Source organism: Pangasianodon hypophthalmus, chromosome 16 (assembly GCF_027358585.1).
Source record: "Pangasianodon hypophthalmus isolate fPanHyp1 chromosome 16, fPanHyp1.pri, whole genome shotgun sequence".
NCBI classification, from domain to species: domain Eukaryota; kingdom Metazoa; phylum Chordata; class Actinopteri; order Siluriformes; family Pangasiidae; genus Pangasianodon; species Pangasianodon hypophthalmus.
Window position 1 is genome coordinate 13,463,925 of NC_069725.1, and position 17,361 is coordinate 13,481,285.

A 17,361-nucleotide genomic window follows, 5' to 3' on the forward strand; every position below is an offset into this window, starting at 1 on the left:
AGTAACCACAGGTCCAATCTACATGAGTACACTTTTTTTCTCTTTAAAACCTGAGCAAATGAAAATGAAACACCATTACAGTAGGCAGCTCATGGCAGTCTTTGAACCTGGAAAATCTATTTTGTTTCTGCAACACTAAAGGTTACTTCCTGTGTGATAACAGACTGTGTGGTTCCAAACCAGAATTAGTGCTTCAAGAACCCTGCAGTCTGTATATAGACAATAATCAATAAGCAAGATATGATATTTTAAAATTGTGATCTCCTGCTGGTAGGGCAAAAACTTTTCTGCCGCAGAACATGAGAGCCCAAACATATGCTTTTACATGTGTACTTGTACTTACTTATCTTAAACACGGGTTGTTCATTATTTACCTTTATATACAGTTATCTCCAGTTCAGGAAAGGCTGAATGCAAAGTTGCCGACTTCCCTTCAAAAGTTACATTCATATTTTTATCCAGGGGAAGTTCTCTGTATTCAGGGTTGCACTACACAGTTACCTAAGTTGTTCATTTTCAGAGTATGTAAGTGTCCTGCTTCATGCCTAATTCACGCCTCAGAGGTTGAGTAGAGCTGTCCAAAATGGAGTTGTTTTTTTTTGGTAATAATATCCAAACTTTTAACACAAGTACTTAAGCCCAAAAGAAAATCAGTGTATAGAAAATATGAACTCATAAAGGAGATCAAGTTTTTTTTTTTTTTTTGCTGTCAACTGCAATAAGATGTAACATTAAAGCAAGAGAAAATTTAAAAAGAAACATATAAAAAGAAAGAAAGGCTAATACGATGAAATGTGAAGGAGAAGATGGCAAGCGTTGAAATAAACATCTAACTAGTATGAGGCCAATAAATTGCTGCATGTCCTACTTGTATTTATCATAATAATAACTGCAGATGAGTCTTATTTTAACAATACGGTTTACACCTTCAGTACTGAGCAGCTTATAAAATAGCACTTGATCCAGCATATTCAGCATCAGAAAGCATGAGGCTTAGGCTGGGGTGAAAATGCTGTATCTGTTGAGTGTTGCAAGTGACTGAATAGCATTGTAACGAGACGGTGTATCATATCGCATCGTTCGATACAAGTCTCTGTTTGATTTTGATGCATTTACCGAACAATACATCCACCAGACTGCATAATAAAGTAAGCTATACATCATACAATAACACTTACAGTATATTACGTGACATGTAATAAACATTTAAACTTAATCAAGCCCACACTCTCTCTTCTGAAAAAGTAACTTCCTCTCTATCTCTAATCAGGAGAGGCTACGTGGGTTTAAAAATAGCATGCTTCTCCTAAGCATGCTGTTTTTCATGAGCCATATTAGCTGGCACTAATAACACACACACATTCTCACGCACACACACACACACACACACACACTGTCTCTCTCATGCTTTAAGACAGCATTTCCCAGCTGGTTCTGTCTGGTTTAAAGAGATCACTGTGGTGATCGGGAAGTTCATATTCGAAAAGTGGAGAATTCAGAAACATGTTTGAGCTGTATAGAACTGCATGATTTTCACACCACAGCTAGATAACAGCAGAATGCAAAAGAAAGAGTCTTGTGCTTCAGACATAGCCCTTTGAGTCACGCCTGCATTGAAGAAAACTTATCATGACACCACTGTATCATATTATCGAATTAGAATTTTGTGTATCGTTACAACTCTAGTGGTTAGGCCACGAAAAATATTTATTTGTTTGTTTGTTTGTTCAATTTTCTGAGCAGTTAATTGTACAACGATGTTAATGTGGTCGTGAGAGAACATGTAATATGTGTGCAGGATGTTTTAATTTACTATTTTGTTTTGTCGAATTAATAAAGTAATGGCGAATATTTTATTAGTTTGATGGGGCAACATTTCGAACTCAAACTCCATGTTGTGTGTGTAACTAGTTTGAAGTTCAGAATCTTTTTTATTGTGTGTAGAGTTAGTTGTGACCTGGTACCAGTCCTACTTACTCCGCTTTCTTTCTGAATGTAAGTCTAGATAGAAGTCCTTTATCTGACTATATGTATAAAACATCTACATGTAATTATAGACTTGATTGCATTTCTTACAACACAAATGTACTGAATAATGCATACGCACTCAAACTCAATGCATTTGAAATAAGCACTGTCCTTTTCTTTCTCTTTTTTTTCTTCCTCTATGTGTGCATATGTGTTTGTTCTTGTACATCCTTGCATTTCCATGGTGCGTTTGTGAAGGAGAGGTCCGCAGCCTGCGGGGGGATGACATGCATGTGTCCAGGCTTTTAACAGCGTTGAGGATTGTAAGACTAGTTGGCTGCCGTCCACCGAGCCATGATGGACATTCTGGTAACTCGCCGCTCTCGCTCGCCTGCTGCTGCTTGGGGTTGTTTGAGGTCTTTTCTTCAGTGGTCGTTTCCTCTTCTTGTCCAGTGGTGGTAGTTTTTGGGAATGTCTGTATGACTCATCAAGAGTGCTGTGTGTTATGCTGATGATGCACATACACATGCATGCATGCATGCAAGACCTCTATAATGCAGTTAAATCAGTTTTGACAGGCACACCCTTAGTTTGCATTGTACGCAGTGTTTCTGTTATGGTGTATAAAACAATATAAGGAACATGCTTATATTCTGAAACGTGCACTTTTCAGTCTTAAATATAGGACTGTTCATGGATGTCCAAGTCATAACGTACACCATATGGCCAAAAGTTTGTGGACACCTGACTGTGATTTTTGATCATCTTATTCCAGATTTAGTCCCCCTTTGCTGTTATAATAACCTCCACTCTTCTGGGAAGGCTAAATTTTGGAGCATAGCTGTGGGGATTCAACCACAAGAGCATTAGTGGGGTCAGGATGTCGAGTGAGGAGGTCTGGGATGCAGTCAGCATTCCAAATTATCCCAGAGGTATTCAGTGGGGTTGAGGTCTTGCTGTCTTCATGGACCTCGCTTTGTGAACAGTGGCTTTGTCATGCTGGTACAGGTGTGGGCTAGACCCCTTATCTCCAGTAATTTAGCATTAAATTGTAATGCTACATCATACAAAGTTACTCCTGTCATTTCCTGTCAGTTTTTAAGTAGCAATTTATTTAATAGTTAGTTATTTAGTATATTTAGCTTAGCCATAACAACACATCTTGTGTACCTGTATATTTAGAGATATTTGCACCACATCCCTATGAAGCGTGCTGATACATCTGTAGTATCGTCAATGTCATGAATGTGGGAGTAGCATACTGTCAACTGAAATGTCACACACCAGAGTCTGCTGCTGCTCACCGTTACAGTTTATATTTTGTTTGTTGCATATACTCTGTGGTGAAACTGCAGTACTAGAGACACTCAGTCGACATAGTGGGCCATTCCTGCAGCTGGAATTCAAACTCGCATTGTTCTGTAGGTACAGCCATGAGTGAGGGAGAGAAGTGTAAGAGTGTAGGGTGGGAGTGTGGGATAAGACTCTGAGTTAGTCACATGATTTATGTCCAGTCAGGCATGGCATCTGGATAAAGTTAGGGTAAAGCAAGATTTAGATCTAAAAACAGACAACCAGGCAGACATTCTTCCTGTGCATGTGTATGTGTGTGTAGAACTAAGTGAAGCCAGCAGACATCTCTTAAGCACTCTGCCCAGGCTGCATATCTTGCGTTTATCTTAAATGCATATCTCTTTAGGCTGTCATATATAGTTTTGTGCGTGTGTGTAAATGCAGATGGAAAATTAAAGAAAAAATCAACATAAAGTTTCTTAGTAAGGTGCTGGGCACTACAAGCTGTTCAATAAGTCTTGCCATAAATTCTCCTGGTCTGTACTAGAGGGATGAACATCATTTTTCCAAAAGATATTCCCTCAGTTGGTGTTTGGATTATTGCTCTATGAGTTAGGTTGAGTTGAGATTTGCTGATTTTGCAGGCCGTAGCAGGTGATTTACATCATTTATATCCTCGTCAAACCATTCAGTGAGCCCTTGTTCCCTGTGGGTGGGGGTGGGGGTGGGGTCATTCTGGAAGAGACCACGCCCATAAGGATAGAAATGCAACAGTACAGCAACAGTTTCGCCGTAGCATTTCCTTGTTACGACGAAATGGGAGACACCTGAAAACTACGCCTTTATGTTTTCAGGTTGTCCGTCCATCCATCCCAGATTCTCATTAGCACGATATCTCAAGAACAAGTGGTTGAATGTTTGTAGGATTTAAATTGAATTATTATTGTAAGCAGCAGATGAACTGATTCGATTTTGGAATTGATCGAAACAGGATCAAGGTCACAGCAACGTCAAATGTCTGAAAAAGTTTTTCTTCAATAGCTTCCTTCACGTTTGAAGGATATGTTCAGGGTAGTTCTGGCATACATATTATTAACAAGAAAGACTAGACTTGTCGGTGGCGGAGGCATCCTTGTTGATGGCGCTGACATTGAGTTCGACTTGTTTAGATAAATCAGCTGTCCGACCAAGCGTGAATAATACTCATCCGCAGAAAAGATCGTTTTCTGATGGAAAAGTTGTGAAAGCCGCGTTTGCTTCCGGTAGCTGTTACATCTGCTTTGTGGCGACTTTATCTAGATGAACTTTTGGAATTTTGTGCCAGTAGAAATGTAAGACATAAGCCGACCCATGCACTGCTATACACTAGAGTCTTTGTAGTAAATTGTTGCTGTTTTTTTTTTTTTTTTTTTTTTTTGCCTGCTAGGATTTTGTGCGTTGGTGTCAGTGCACCTCTGGAAATGTATATATACCTCATGGGATAAAAGTAATCAATCAGAATGGTTTAGTATTGATGAGTCCCATGCAGGGTGTATTCCCTCCTGTTCCCCGGACAGGCTACAGATCCACCGCAACCTTGAACATGTTACTGAAGATGAATGAATGAATGAATGATTTGCAGTGATTCTTCCCTTTAAGTGGACATGTGAGAGATTTGGACCAATGTGTTAGTGCTTTGTACCACATATAATATGTTGCGTAATACGCTAAACGTTTACTACATCGACTATATATACAACCTGCGCAGAGTGCTTGAGGGATGTGAGATCTAAATACGTAGTGTAATGTTTTATAGCATTATATTGTTTTTTTTTCTCTCTCCCTCTCCCTCTCTCTCTCGCTCTTTCTCATGTTGCCCCCAGGGGAGACATGACTAGTTTCTCATGACTAATGCCAGGTTATAGAAGTCAGTCTGGTTACTATGTTGGTACTCAGCACTGTGTTTTTGTCTTTCTATAAAAGGAGCTCTCTTGAATGACTGGCTGAGTTTGATTTATAAAATAATTTTTCTTTCTTTAGAAAAATAATCGTCACAGGGAGTCTTAAATTTGAAATGATTGTTATTCTCTAATGAATTTCTGCTCTGTTGCTGAGAGTAAGACATGATCTTGTGCTTCTGTTTGTATATGTGTATTTGAAAAGGCCATTTTTCACTGCCTTTCATGTTGATGGTATTCGGCAGATTCTAATGCCTGGTTTTTGTCCTGAAATTTAAAAAAAAAAAAACCTTGAAAGCATACTGTTTGTCAGGCCATCTGTCATAAAGTAGGATGTGGTTAAGGTGAACAGTAGATGTGTTCCAGTGTTGTTCAAGCTCTTTTTTTTTTTCCCTGCGTACATGCAGAACAGGAAATGACTTTGTTTCCTTGGGGGTGAGGCTGAGGAGCTCGAGGCCAACCTGAGATTTGCCTTTCATTTGACATTTCCAAATTTAGCACGTTGCATTTCACTGTGAAGTTCGCATTGCATCATTTGGTTACCCTCTTTCTTTCACACTCTCAGAAACTCCAGATTGCCTCAGAACCTTTTGTGACTCAAACAAAATCAAGTTGCAAGTATGTGAATGTGAATTTGCCTGAGCATTTGTTTCATGAGATACTGCATGTTAAAAGACTCTGGGTGTGATTTAAGGCTTGGAACACTTTAGTTTCTGGTGGACGTTTTTCTGGTTGTTCATGTTGCTGAAAAATGGTTTAAAAAAATCTACTTCTTCTTTATAATGGATGTTAATTTCACTTGGTTCTTTTTTTTTTTTTACTTCCGGTTACTTTGTGGTGGCCATGTCTTTCAACTTGACAAGCTATGTTTTGCAATATTGTGAACAAATGACAACATAAATGAATCTTTATAAGGTTGATCTGGTTCGAGAGTTAGGACTGGGAGTTTTCAATAAACCTTGAGGGGTATTTATACTGTGCATAGATTTTTAAAGAAGGTGCCATTATTTCCTTGTCTACATCTTCTACAACAAAAGACATTTTATATTTTCCATATAGCTCCCATTATAGGACAGCATTAATATTGAACCAGTAGTGTAATTTTGACTGTAAGCACTATGTGCTGACTATTGAAACTGAAAATCTTGAAACTCTGCCTTTTTAATTTTTTTTTTTCTGAGAAAAGACAGGGATGTAGTGTGACGTAGTGTGATTAAAACAGTATATACAGCAGAACAAGGAATACTGGTATCAGTTTCTTACCACTGACACATGATATTCACAGCCCCCCATCCAGACTGAGTGAGAGTGATGTTTTTATAATCCTCCCACTTTCAGCTCTCTGTCTCCATGTGGCCCTAGAGCCCGATGCCTTCAGCATTTAGCCTCGCTTGCCAAATCGAATTTCAATTCATTTCACATGTTGATACTATATATAGTGCCTGTCATGCTTTTTTTTCTGTCACGTTTGTTTGTGACCACTCTGTGTGTGTGTGTGTGTGTGTGTGTGTGTGTGTGTGTGGGCATATTTTTAATATTTTGGTTTAGACTAAAATGCCCCCACATGGATAGGATATCTGGCAAGTTTAACCTTGTCAGGACATTTTCCCCACATGAAAAACTAGTTTTTTATTTAAAAAAGCAGCTTTTATTTTAAAAAATAAGCTAAAAGAACCTAAAGGTTTCCTTTTGGTTACTGAGGTTAAGGTTAAGGTTATGGTTGGATTTAGGTGCAAGCATAACATTAATTAACTGCATTAAAAATTATTGCAGTAGAAGGTCCTCACAGGGATAATATGGCAAATCTGTCTGTGTGTGTGTGTGTGTGTGTGTGTGTGTGTGTGTGTGTTATGAGGATTTGGATGAACATTTATGTGATGATACTATGACTGTACTGTTGTTTCTGTTGTATTTTCATTACACTCTTTTATATCTTTATTACACTCTTCATTTCCATCAGCTCCAGTCTGACTTCATTGAAAAGGATATAGTATAATGTACAGGCGATGGACAAATCATAAATTCATTAGCTAGCCCAGCATGCAAATAAAAGTTTCAGTGTGCTGCCCAGTCCCATGTTTTGGGTGAAACCTAACTGACATCAACAAAACTTCAGCAAGTCGTTGGTCAGCGTTTTGGCTAAGAGCTGGTGTTTGTTGTCCTCGCATCACATGTAAAAAGGTATTTGAGTCTGGCTCTTTATTTTCTCTCGAACATGTTTAACCTCGAGGTGTTCCTGATTAAGAAAAGACTGTCTGTTAATTAATCCGCCTAGTAAAAATTGTTCTACTGTCAACCAGATCGTGTGAGGCATGTATCTCTGCAGCCTGAAGCCAGCTCCAAACAGGCGGTACAGCTCCAATTATGTGGGGCTAGCATGTTAACATTTGATAGCGCATCTCAGGAGAAGATGATTCTACCTTCTCTAACCCTAACACTAACCCATGCCATATGCAGCCCATTTGGAGCTGGCTCCAGGCTGGTGAGACACATACTTGGATCAAGGTGGGTCGCATCACTGTGAAGTGTATAACATAACATATCAAGTGAAAAACTTTGCAAAAGTTAATAGGGTTGTTTCTTCTTCTGGGAAACTACAACTAAAAAAACGAACATCCCAGACAAGAAATGTGCTTGTCCTGGCCGCCCAGGCTACCGATTTGTCCACTCCAGAGTAATATGTTCCTATAATATAGTCGTAATTACTGTTCTAAGGTCATCACAGAGGCTCATTTCAAGTCTTCATATTGTACTCAGCTGTCAGTACCATTCTGTGTTGGCATGAATGATGAATGAGGCACTTGGTGCTGTTTTGAGGGGTTCCTGCTTTTATGGTGCAGCCCTATGTGATAGTAGACGAATATAAAAAGTCCAAGAGGAGAAGATGAAGGGAAACCAGTAATGATACAGCTGATGATGGCTAGAATAACATGAAGATAGCCGTGGGGTGTCATGGAAAGAAGTTGTGTTCTTTTTGGGGGCCAGGAAGGTTTTGAGATATGCCATAATTAAATAACGTCACACACTCAAGTGCCAGCTCTCTGTCCCACACTCAGAGGTGAATAATGGCTGAGTCGCAGAGTAGAGAAAATAGAGTGAAATAAGGGGACGAGAAGGCAAGTAGTGAACATGTTGAAGCCGTCATGTCAAAAGGAGGCCCCCCAGAGTTCACCACTGAGAACCTCATGTGGAGCAAATTTAATAAAACTGTATTAGTGTATTTGTTTATTCTGCACACACTCATAGCCATATAAGGTGAAGTGGCTATGTTTGCTGAAAAAAATTGCATAACACTAACTTTACATCACATCCCAGAACTTGCTGTTTTCATTGGTATTCTCATGCCCACATGGTCCTGAACCTTTTACCCCTTACGATCTCCGACTTCTGGCCTGTGCTGTAAGAAGAGGGACTCTAGGGTTGGGTAAGACAGGAAGTCAGCACATCACATTGGCATGATGCACTAAGGGACTCTGCACTTCCCTCTTTCGCTTTGACTCCATTAGTGGATTCACCACATATAACAAAATGATAATCATGATTATTTATGCACCTAAAGCCCAACAGTGATAAAGAGTAAAAGCTGAAATGGTGTTTCTTTAACTGTTAGACACAAACTTTGTGGCTCAGAATGCAAACCAGCCTTCCATAGAAGGCATGATTCTGTTTCCTAGCGTTTCTTCATATTGAACAAAACTTACACAAAAGTTAAAGGCTGTCCAAATAATCTGAAAGATTTGGTACAAAAACGTTGCATTGAGGACGTGTCTTCACGTAGCCTGTGTGCTTATCGTTTGCTCTGTTCTGAAGAGTGGCAGAAAGAGGAAGAGACAACGCTGACTCACTAGGTTTCACACACGCCCTTGTGTCGCTTACAACATCGGGCCAGTTACAACACTTCCCTTCTCTGCCTGTTTCTCACTTGCTCTTCTATGAACTGTACAGAGGCCAAATCTCAGTAACTCAGGATTTAACCTTGTCCATATCACAAAGGTTTTGATCAGCCTGTATTCATTATGTTTTATTGCATCATGTGTGTTTCTTTCTCCCATCTCTCTGTGAGTGAGTGTTTATACTGGGATTCACTTACATGGGCGTCAGACTGTTAGATACAATAATTCTGGAACGATACAATCTGTTAAAATGTTGAAAACGTTGCCAAATGCACGTGCTTGGGTGCTTAGAGAGAGAGAAAAGAGTTATATAATAGCACTGTGGTTTTAACAGAGGCGTAGGTTTCATTTCACCTTTAGATGGAGGCACTTTGATGTATACTTCTGTGTTGAAGCATGTTTGCGTGTCTGTGTCGCGACACAGAGAGGGGGTTTATGAGTAAGCATGGCAGGCACAGACACACTGACACGCTCATATGCCGTCCTCAGAGAAGCTAAGTGTGCACTGCGCGTCAACCACCTGATTGGCTGGTGGGGATGTGTGTTAGATTGCGTACATCGAAGCTTTGTCACAAGATGTTGTGAACCTTTAATCAAATTTTACACAGTAAAATGTAAGCAGTAAAATGTTCCCTTTTCACATTCAGTACTTTCAGTCTTCTATACACTGGGAATGTGCTCCCTGAAACCCTTTTCTAGTGTAGTCTGTTAAACATCTTATACTTGCAACAGAAACTGAAGAAATAAACCGTCTCCTCTGAGAGACATTTGCGTCAAACATCTATAAATTAACAGCGCGAGCGAGCAGATCAGGTTTTGTTTGCCTGCATTTCATGTTTGCTTCACACATGGTGATATGATTGCATATCGTATGTGTATACGTATTGTATATTGTATATTATTAAGAGAGCTTAGTTACATCTAATAACTCGTTACATTTATTTACACTCCCGAATTCAGTTTTGCAAGCATTCCTGGCCTTGTTGAGTAATTAAGCAAAAAAAAAAAAAAAAAAACCAGATTAAACAGTAAAGCTAGCGATTGCAACCAACTCATAACCAACTTCTCATATTTTTTTCCACTGTAATGATGTAACACGTACACAACACACGTTACCCAGGTGTGGCCACGCCCCCTTCTTTTTGCCTTCAAAGCCACAGGCAATATTATCGTCAGTCGGTGATAATTGGGGGCACGAAAGGGCGATGGGATATTACACACATCTCACAAGCCTACTCATAACATGTTCGCATCAAAGACATACCACACAGTGTAACAACTTCATTTAAAAAATTTGAACGTATCTATCATTCCAAGATTGCTAGAATTTTGGATTTAAACACTTGACACTTGAGCTTGATACTGCTAAAAAACAAATGAGCAAAAACACTTTAGAAATGCTTTCGTTCCTAATTAATCACACAAGGTTTCTTTTTTCTCCAGCACTTTATAAAACATAGGTGGTTTTCACACCAGGCACGTTTGCTGCGAATCCGAGTGCGATCGTTCCCAGTGCCCCCCGCAGCGTTGGTCTGGTTTCAGACTCACTTGATTCTATCGAAACCCGGGGCATTTGCGTTCAACTTATGTCACCACAAACGCGCATGGAGAACACAGTGTGACACACTGTATTTTTTTTAATTATTATTTAGTCTCTTATTATATATATATATATATATTTTACTATTTAGTCTCTTATTTTTAAATATTGCTGACGAAGCCTTTTCACTTTGAAACGACATTGCTCACTGGGTCTGTTGAACCCAGACTCCTTCAGTGTTGTGCTTAACAAAAAAACGTCTGCATTCTTGTGAGTTTTGTTTGACTGCTCCTTTATGTTTTCTTCTCCCCATATCTGAATAAGCTATGTCGTCATCGGCTAAAACACATTCTCAGGTTACTTTACTTTCTGAACAAGTGCGGACCCGAGTACGAGTTGCGTTCACATTCACAGGAATTGTGGTACAGTTCCAGTTCCACCAAACTTCTATAGGCAGTCTGGGGTTCGGTACTGTGGTGCGCTTCCTGGTCTGCATGACAGCTTTCACATTACCAATTTTTCATGCAAACCATGTTCTGTTTCAGACTAAACTGCCGGTGTGAAATCCCCCATAGTTATGCCCATATTGCATTTTATTTATTCTTACAGGAACTGCCCTTTGTTTTTGGCTCAGAGGCTGCTTTTTTTGCGTTTTTTGTAAATTCTGGTTTGGTTCATATGACACAACCTCCAAGAGTATACACTCACGTTACGTGCAACACACACATACACACCCGTGTCTGTCCACGCGCAGCAACTTGATGCGCTCGTAGATACACAGCTGCAGAAGTATAAATCAGCACTAACCCATCTTAGGTTTTCTATTAAATGTTTTATGTACGATAGTATTCAAACTTTCCAAAGAAATAGGATGTCTCATCAGCTGACAAAATGTTGCTCATCAGCCGTGCAAGCATTTATACAGGCTATATGATATACAGTATCACTCCTCTATTCTATCTGACTATTCACAGCTCAACACCATATCTGTTATGTTTCACTTTTTAGCTTCATTAACATTAACATTACCCTTTACATGCAACGGGCCACTGACCTTAGGAGTGAAAATTTACATGCCATGGTCTCCACATCAGTAGTCCTTGTAGCCTTGTAGTTGTTTAATATAGAGTGAAATGCTCATTTACCAACAAGCTTTTCCCTTTGTGGAAATTTGTGAGCAAATGGGAAATGCTGGTATTAGTATGAAGAGAATAAATAATCCATACTGAACTCAGATAGGCTCTGAAGGATTTATTCTGTTCTGAATCGATCACAGAGTACATTTGCGTATTTCTCTGAGGTTGTCACTCTGGGTGTTATAGGCTGCTGTGAGATGAGCACTGACTCCGGTTCTTTGCGTGATGGTGACCTGCACTGACCTGCACTTTAGTGATGTAGGCAAAGTGAAAATGTCTAGTGTGCAAATCCTTGAGGGTGCATGAATTAAAGAAAATGGTCATTACTGCTCCTTAGTGATCCAGTCCTAAACACTGACTGTCTGAATGTTGACCTTAGAGGAGAAACTTGCTAACTGTACCACATATATATAGCTGATATAGCTGATATAGATATAGCTGACAAACTATTAGCCTGCAGCACTTTTTTTTAATCTGGACTCCTCTTATAGTTTACTGTAACTCCTGGCTGACAGTGACTTACATTCTCACATGTACTCAGTTTACCTCGGAAAAACGGAACTGCACGTTGAGCTGAGGTGGCTGACTGTAAGCTATTTCCCACTCGATTTCCATGCAAAAGAATAAAAACGGTGTGACAGAACTGTAGTAGCCTCTGAATTGAACCTGTAGTAGTCTGAATGTTATGTGATTTTTACTGAGCATCTGTAATAGGAGAGGACAGCTCACGCCGCTCCACACGTACTCCATACCCACAGGTCCCCTGTCTCCTTCCAAACCTAGGCCTATGGGTTTTAAATAAGCATGTTTAGCTGTTGGAGTAAATATGCATAACTTTACCCATACAAAGTGTGACCTCGTGTTTAGGTGGAACTAGTTTCTCAGCGAGGTCAAACAAGGTCAAATGAAGTCTCTTCCATGGTTCTAAGCAAAGTATCTTCTTTATTGGCTTTTTTCCTTCCTCTGTGTCTTGATTTTTTCTTTGCTGCATAATTTTTTCAATTTCACATGTGTCTTGTGTGTGTGTGTGTGTGTGTGTGTGTGTGTGTGTGTGTGTGTGTGTGTGTGTGTGGAGACTAATGATAGGAATATCTGACAGTTTTGACCTTGTGGGACATTTGGCTGGTTACTGACGGTAAAGATAGTGTTAGGTTTAGGAGGCATAGCATTAAGTCCTGGCATTAAAAATTATGTCAATGGAAAATCCTTACAAGAATAGTAAGACAAGCTTTTATGTGTGTGTGTGTGTGTGTGTGTGTGTGTGTGGGTGGGTGTGTGGGTGTACGTGCATGTGTCTCCCAGCCTCACTTCTGGGGATCTCCACTTCTATGAGTGGTGGAAAAACTTCTGCTTTTCTAAATGTGTGACTAATTTTGTGTGTAGTAGAATGTTGGTACAGGAACTGGCTTAAGAGAATCTCCAATAGTGTGAGGGCACTGGACCTGTCTAGCTCTGTGTTAGTGTGTCTATTCCCGGAGCACCACACCATGCATCTCTCTTATTGGGCACTCATGCATTTCAGAAATCCAAGCTGTTTGTTAGTAAATTCCCTGAACTGAGTCAAGTGTGTATAAGAGAACTTCAGAAGAGCTGGTGCGAACGTGCATTGAACTTGTCTAGAGTTGTCTGTTGCTGGGCCTTTACAACAGTGTCATTCCTGTAATTCCCGTTTTCTGTTCCAGCAAACATCCCAACATCATGTTGTGAGGTTCTGCGACTTTTTGTTAAATTGTGTTTCCCTCTAACTGTAAGGGAATTAGGTGCACCCCCGACTCTGAGTTGGCCCTGATCTGATTTTGTTAGGTACTGCTGATCTAAGACTGCAAGAATGGAAGAATAATCACACAGATTACTTCTCAAATAAGTGCTTAATTGGTTAAAACCCCTGGGTGAGAGTCATATTGCTCTTTAAACACACAGCATCAAGAGACAAAAGCCCCAGCCAGCTGCCATGCGCCTCTCTCTCTGTCTCTCTCTCTCTCTCTCTCTCTGTCTCTCTCTCTCAGACAAGAATGTGCTTTCTTTTTTTTCTGTTGCTCTTTTGGGTCAAGTGATGCAGAAGTTGGGGTTGCCAGGACTTGACCAAATCCCTCCTAATAGGATTTTGGAGGGAGCATTAATAAGATGAGAAGCGTCTCAGCTGCATATCTGGCTCCTCACAAGCAACTCTCTCACACACACACGCACACACACTTGGTTTTTTGCTCACAGCTTTTTTTTTTGACTGTCAACACTATCACACTGTTATTTTGAGGAATCTGAGAAAGATTTGACATTATGTGTAAGAAGAGGGCTGCAACTAATGATTCTTTTGAAAATTCTGGATTATTTAAAAAATCAAGGCATGGGAATATTACCAAGTGTTTATGTTCACCACTTTTTTCAAATCAGACACTCAAAACATAAGGTAGTGGTTTTCCGTACAATTTTTGTTGCTGGTTCCAAGCACGGGAATACTAACTTCATTTTGCTTCCCATGATCGCACGAGGTGAATCGTTTTCAGTTTGGGGTTGACTCTTAATTTGCAGTGCCTGGAGTCAGGGAATCGACTCTTTTTGGATCAACTCCCTGCAACTTCAATGAAATATCTTCATGAATCGTGATATGATATCTTTGTCATGTCACCGACCCCTACTACTGGTTTGAAAAAAATAGTTTATCTAGTAACAAGGTAATTGTGCATTCTGATCCACATAAATGCATTATTAATACAGGCCATTAATTATGAAGAAAATATGCAAAAGCTAAATAAAAGAGACCATGTAAACGAGTTTGGTATCATTAAAGTGAGAAAACGAGAGGGCATTCATTCGAGACCAGGTTCAGCAAATTTCAACCCATTAAGTTGTTATACAACCTACACAAAGTAGCATAAGATATTGGTTTCTAATAGGATAGGAAAGATCGATAAATATGACCATAATTTTGTGATGCAGTTAGACAACGCGATAAAATGGATTCAAAAGCACTAGTTATGTCACCATACCAATGTCTTTGGAGGACTTTGGCAGTACTGTTTTCTCTGTTGCAGTTGAATTTTCCATCAAACGTAACTCCACAGTGTGCTTCAGGGGCTTTTTTTTTATTTTCCAATGATAGTGAGATATCAAGTTGGGGTTTTTTTATGCATCATGCATAAATAGAGCTTTAAAAAGGAAATAGATTGTCAGGGCTGAAAAAAGACAAACGCTGTCCTCACAGTCACTGCATGGTGCCGTACGCAATCGCACAAGTCTGTTGATGTCAGCCGAGCCAAGATTCTCCAGAGGAAAACTCACCAGGAGTGAGTGGAAACCACCAGGGACAAACAAGATGATTTTTCTTGTATTTGCTTTAACAGTGTGTGTGAAGTGTGCAGTGTGTTGTCATGCTCAACTACCTTAACCCTGCTCTCTCTCTCTCTCTCTCTCTCTCTCTCTCTCTCACTCTCTCTCACACATACACACACACACACACTTAACTCTCCTCTTGACGTAGATTAAACAGACACTCACACCTACTGAACCCTGTAGAAGAAAATAGACTCAGCAGTGAGTAGAAACAAAAGAAGAGCAGACAGGAGGGATACGGGGCTGCCAAGAGCTAAAAATATCCCGAGTTACTGTCCGCTGGCTGAAACTACATTATGTCATGCTGAAAAGTGGGGAGAGGGGGAAGGCCAGAAAGAGAAATTTGGAAAGGAGAGTGCTTTCTCCTTCTGTAAACATTCAACTAACACACAACTCTTTGCTTATTAAGAACATTCTACATTCAGAAGAAGAATATTAAGAAGATCTACTTTCACCTTGTCTGCCTTTAGAGACAAACCTACAATTCCTACTTTATGCAGTTGTTCGGAGGAGGAGGAGGAGGAGGAGGAGGAGAGGTGGTTCTGTCTTTAACAGTCTACTCGCAGTTATGATCAGAATCTGTAGCTACTTGCATTGTATTTATTTATTTAACAGACGCTTTTATCACGAGTTACTCGGGACATATCAGTCAGAACACATCTGTTAAAGGAGCCGGCAGTGAATCAAGTTTCACGTTACACAACTGGAAGTTTTTTTTTGTTTTTTGTAATGAGAGCCTCAACAGAAAAAAAGGTTTGGAGCAAGTGAGGACTTAGGAATGTTGTCGACATTAATCATGAGCCAGTATTTTAAACTGTGAATGATGCAATTTAAAAAGTCAAAGAACACTTGCAGTAATAATTATAATACACAGGAATAGAAATATTAATAGTCGTTCACATAACCATGAACAATAGGAGAGCGCAGCAAATGAGAAGACACTAGATCTCACACACAAAAACAATGAATTTTGAATTGCTCGATGGAAAGCTTTCCTCTGAGTCCTTTCAGTTTTTCATTTTAAAAGTAAGTAATTCATCACATTTTAAAAGCTGAGTGCGACCCTGTTGTAGTGGTGATATCCCCAGTAACAGTAATGTGTGGCGACTATCACATGGTATATCACTGAACAATTATTGCATGCCCAATTGTAAGCTGTTTGTCAGTCTCATAGAAATGTAGTGCTTTTCTGTTGAGTACTCCACAGGATAAATATCTACTTCCTTCCACCCTCGCACACACTTCCCCTTACTGTTTCAGCTCACGGCTGTGCAGCCTTGCAAAGGAATATGATAGTGTGTGTATTGTCCTCAGCTACAGAGGGTTGTTGTTACAATTTAAGGCTTGTTGGTTTGGCCAGAGACTCCATTATGAGATCCCTTTACTGTAACAAGGCAGTGTGTGTGTTTGGGTCTATAGAGATCCTCCATTCATCTAAATATGCCTCTATACTCTCATCAGGTCATTAAGCAACAAAGCGCTTTTGTTTTAACACTCCCTAGTTCCCTTTTGCTTGCTTACTTAGACAGACACACACACACACACACACACATGCACAAATGTGGCATGTCCTCTGTGTGTGTAGCTGTGGCTGTCATGCAACTCTGATGGTATTAGTGATGGTCAGTGGACAGAGGCATAGGGCCCCTCTATTTGGGCCTAAATGTGTTTAGAAAAGAAATATGCATGAGTCTTTTTGGAAAATTAAAAATAACACCAGAGCTGAGAACAAGAGTGTGGCTGCATTTTTGGGGGCCTGATGTAGTGAACTGTTTACCCCAGTTCTCAGGTGTAATTATGCAGCATTCTGCACAAAATCATCCTTTACATGATATGTACAAAACTGGAATGCAAGCCTAAATGTGCAATATATACGCCAGCATGCAAAGTGCACTTCTCTCCCACATATATTGCACATATAGTGAGAAATCTGTGGGAAAAAAAAGGTAGAGAAAAGGGAGGTGGGGCTGATTACATATTCTGTTCAATGTACTAAACTTTGGGCAATTAGAGGTGATCAGTTTTGCATGTAATTTTGTCCACTTTCCAAAACCAGGTGTAAATTAAAGCCATGTGTGTTTCACCTGGAGCTGTGTAGGCAGTATTGAGCTTCAAAATTGGACTACTTTTATGAGACCATTTTAGACCTTGTTGAAATAACAATTTAGGGAAACTATGTGTATTAATACTGTTTGTCAGTTGGACTGCGTTTGTCACACAGATCTGGCAACCATGGGTGTAGTATCTTCACATTTAATAAAGAA

The 17,361-nt window shown here is 39.8% G+C and overlaps 1 protein-coding gene across 6 annotated transcripts in view; it reads left to right on the forward strand.

Moving 5' to 3' along the window:
* rgs19 (regulator of G protein signaling 19) overlaps positions 1-17,361 on the forward strand; it is a 49,217-nt gene that overhangs the window by 10,164 nt on the left and 21,692 nt on the right. For 2 of the 6 annotated variants that reach the window (XM_034311555.2, XM_053240680.1), the window contains exon 2: positions 2,227-2,337. The exons of 3 other annotated variants lie outside the window; for them this stretch is intronic. In XM_034311555.2, the coding sequence (XP_034167446.1) occupies positions 2,323-2,337 (15 nt within the window). In that variant the 5' untranslated portion in view covers positions 2,227-2,322. Of the gene's footprint in view, positions 1-2,226; positions 2,338-17,361 lie in introns of those variants that run through there. One more of the 6 variants, XM_053240681.1, reaches the window with a different exon arrangement.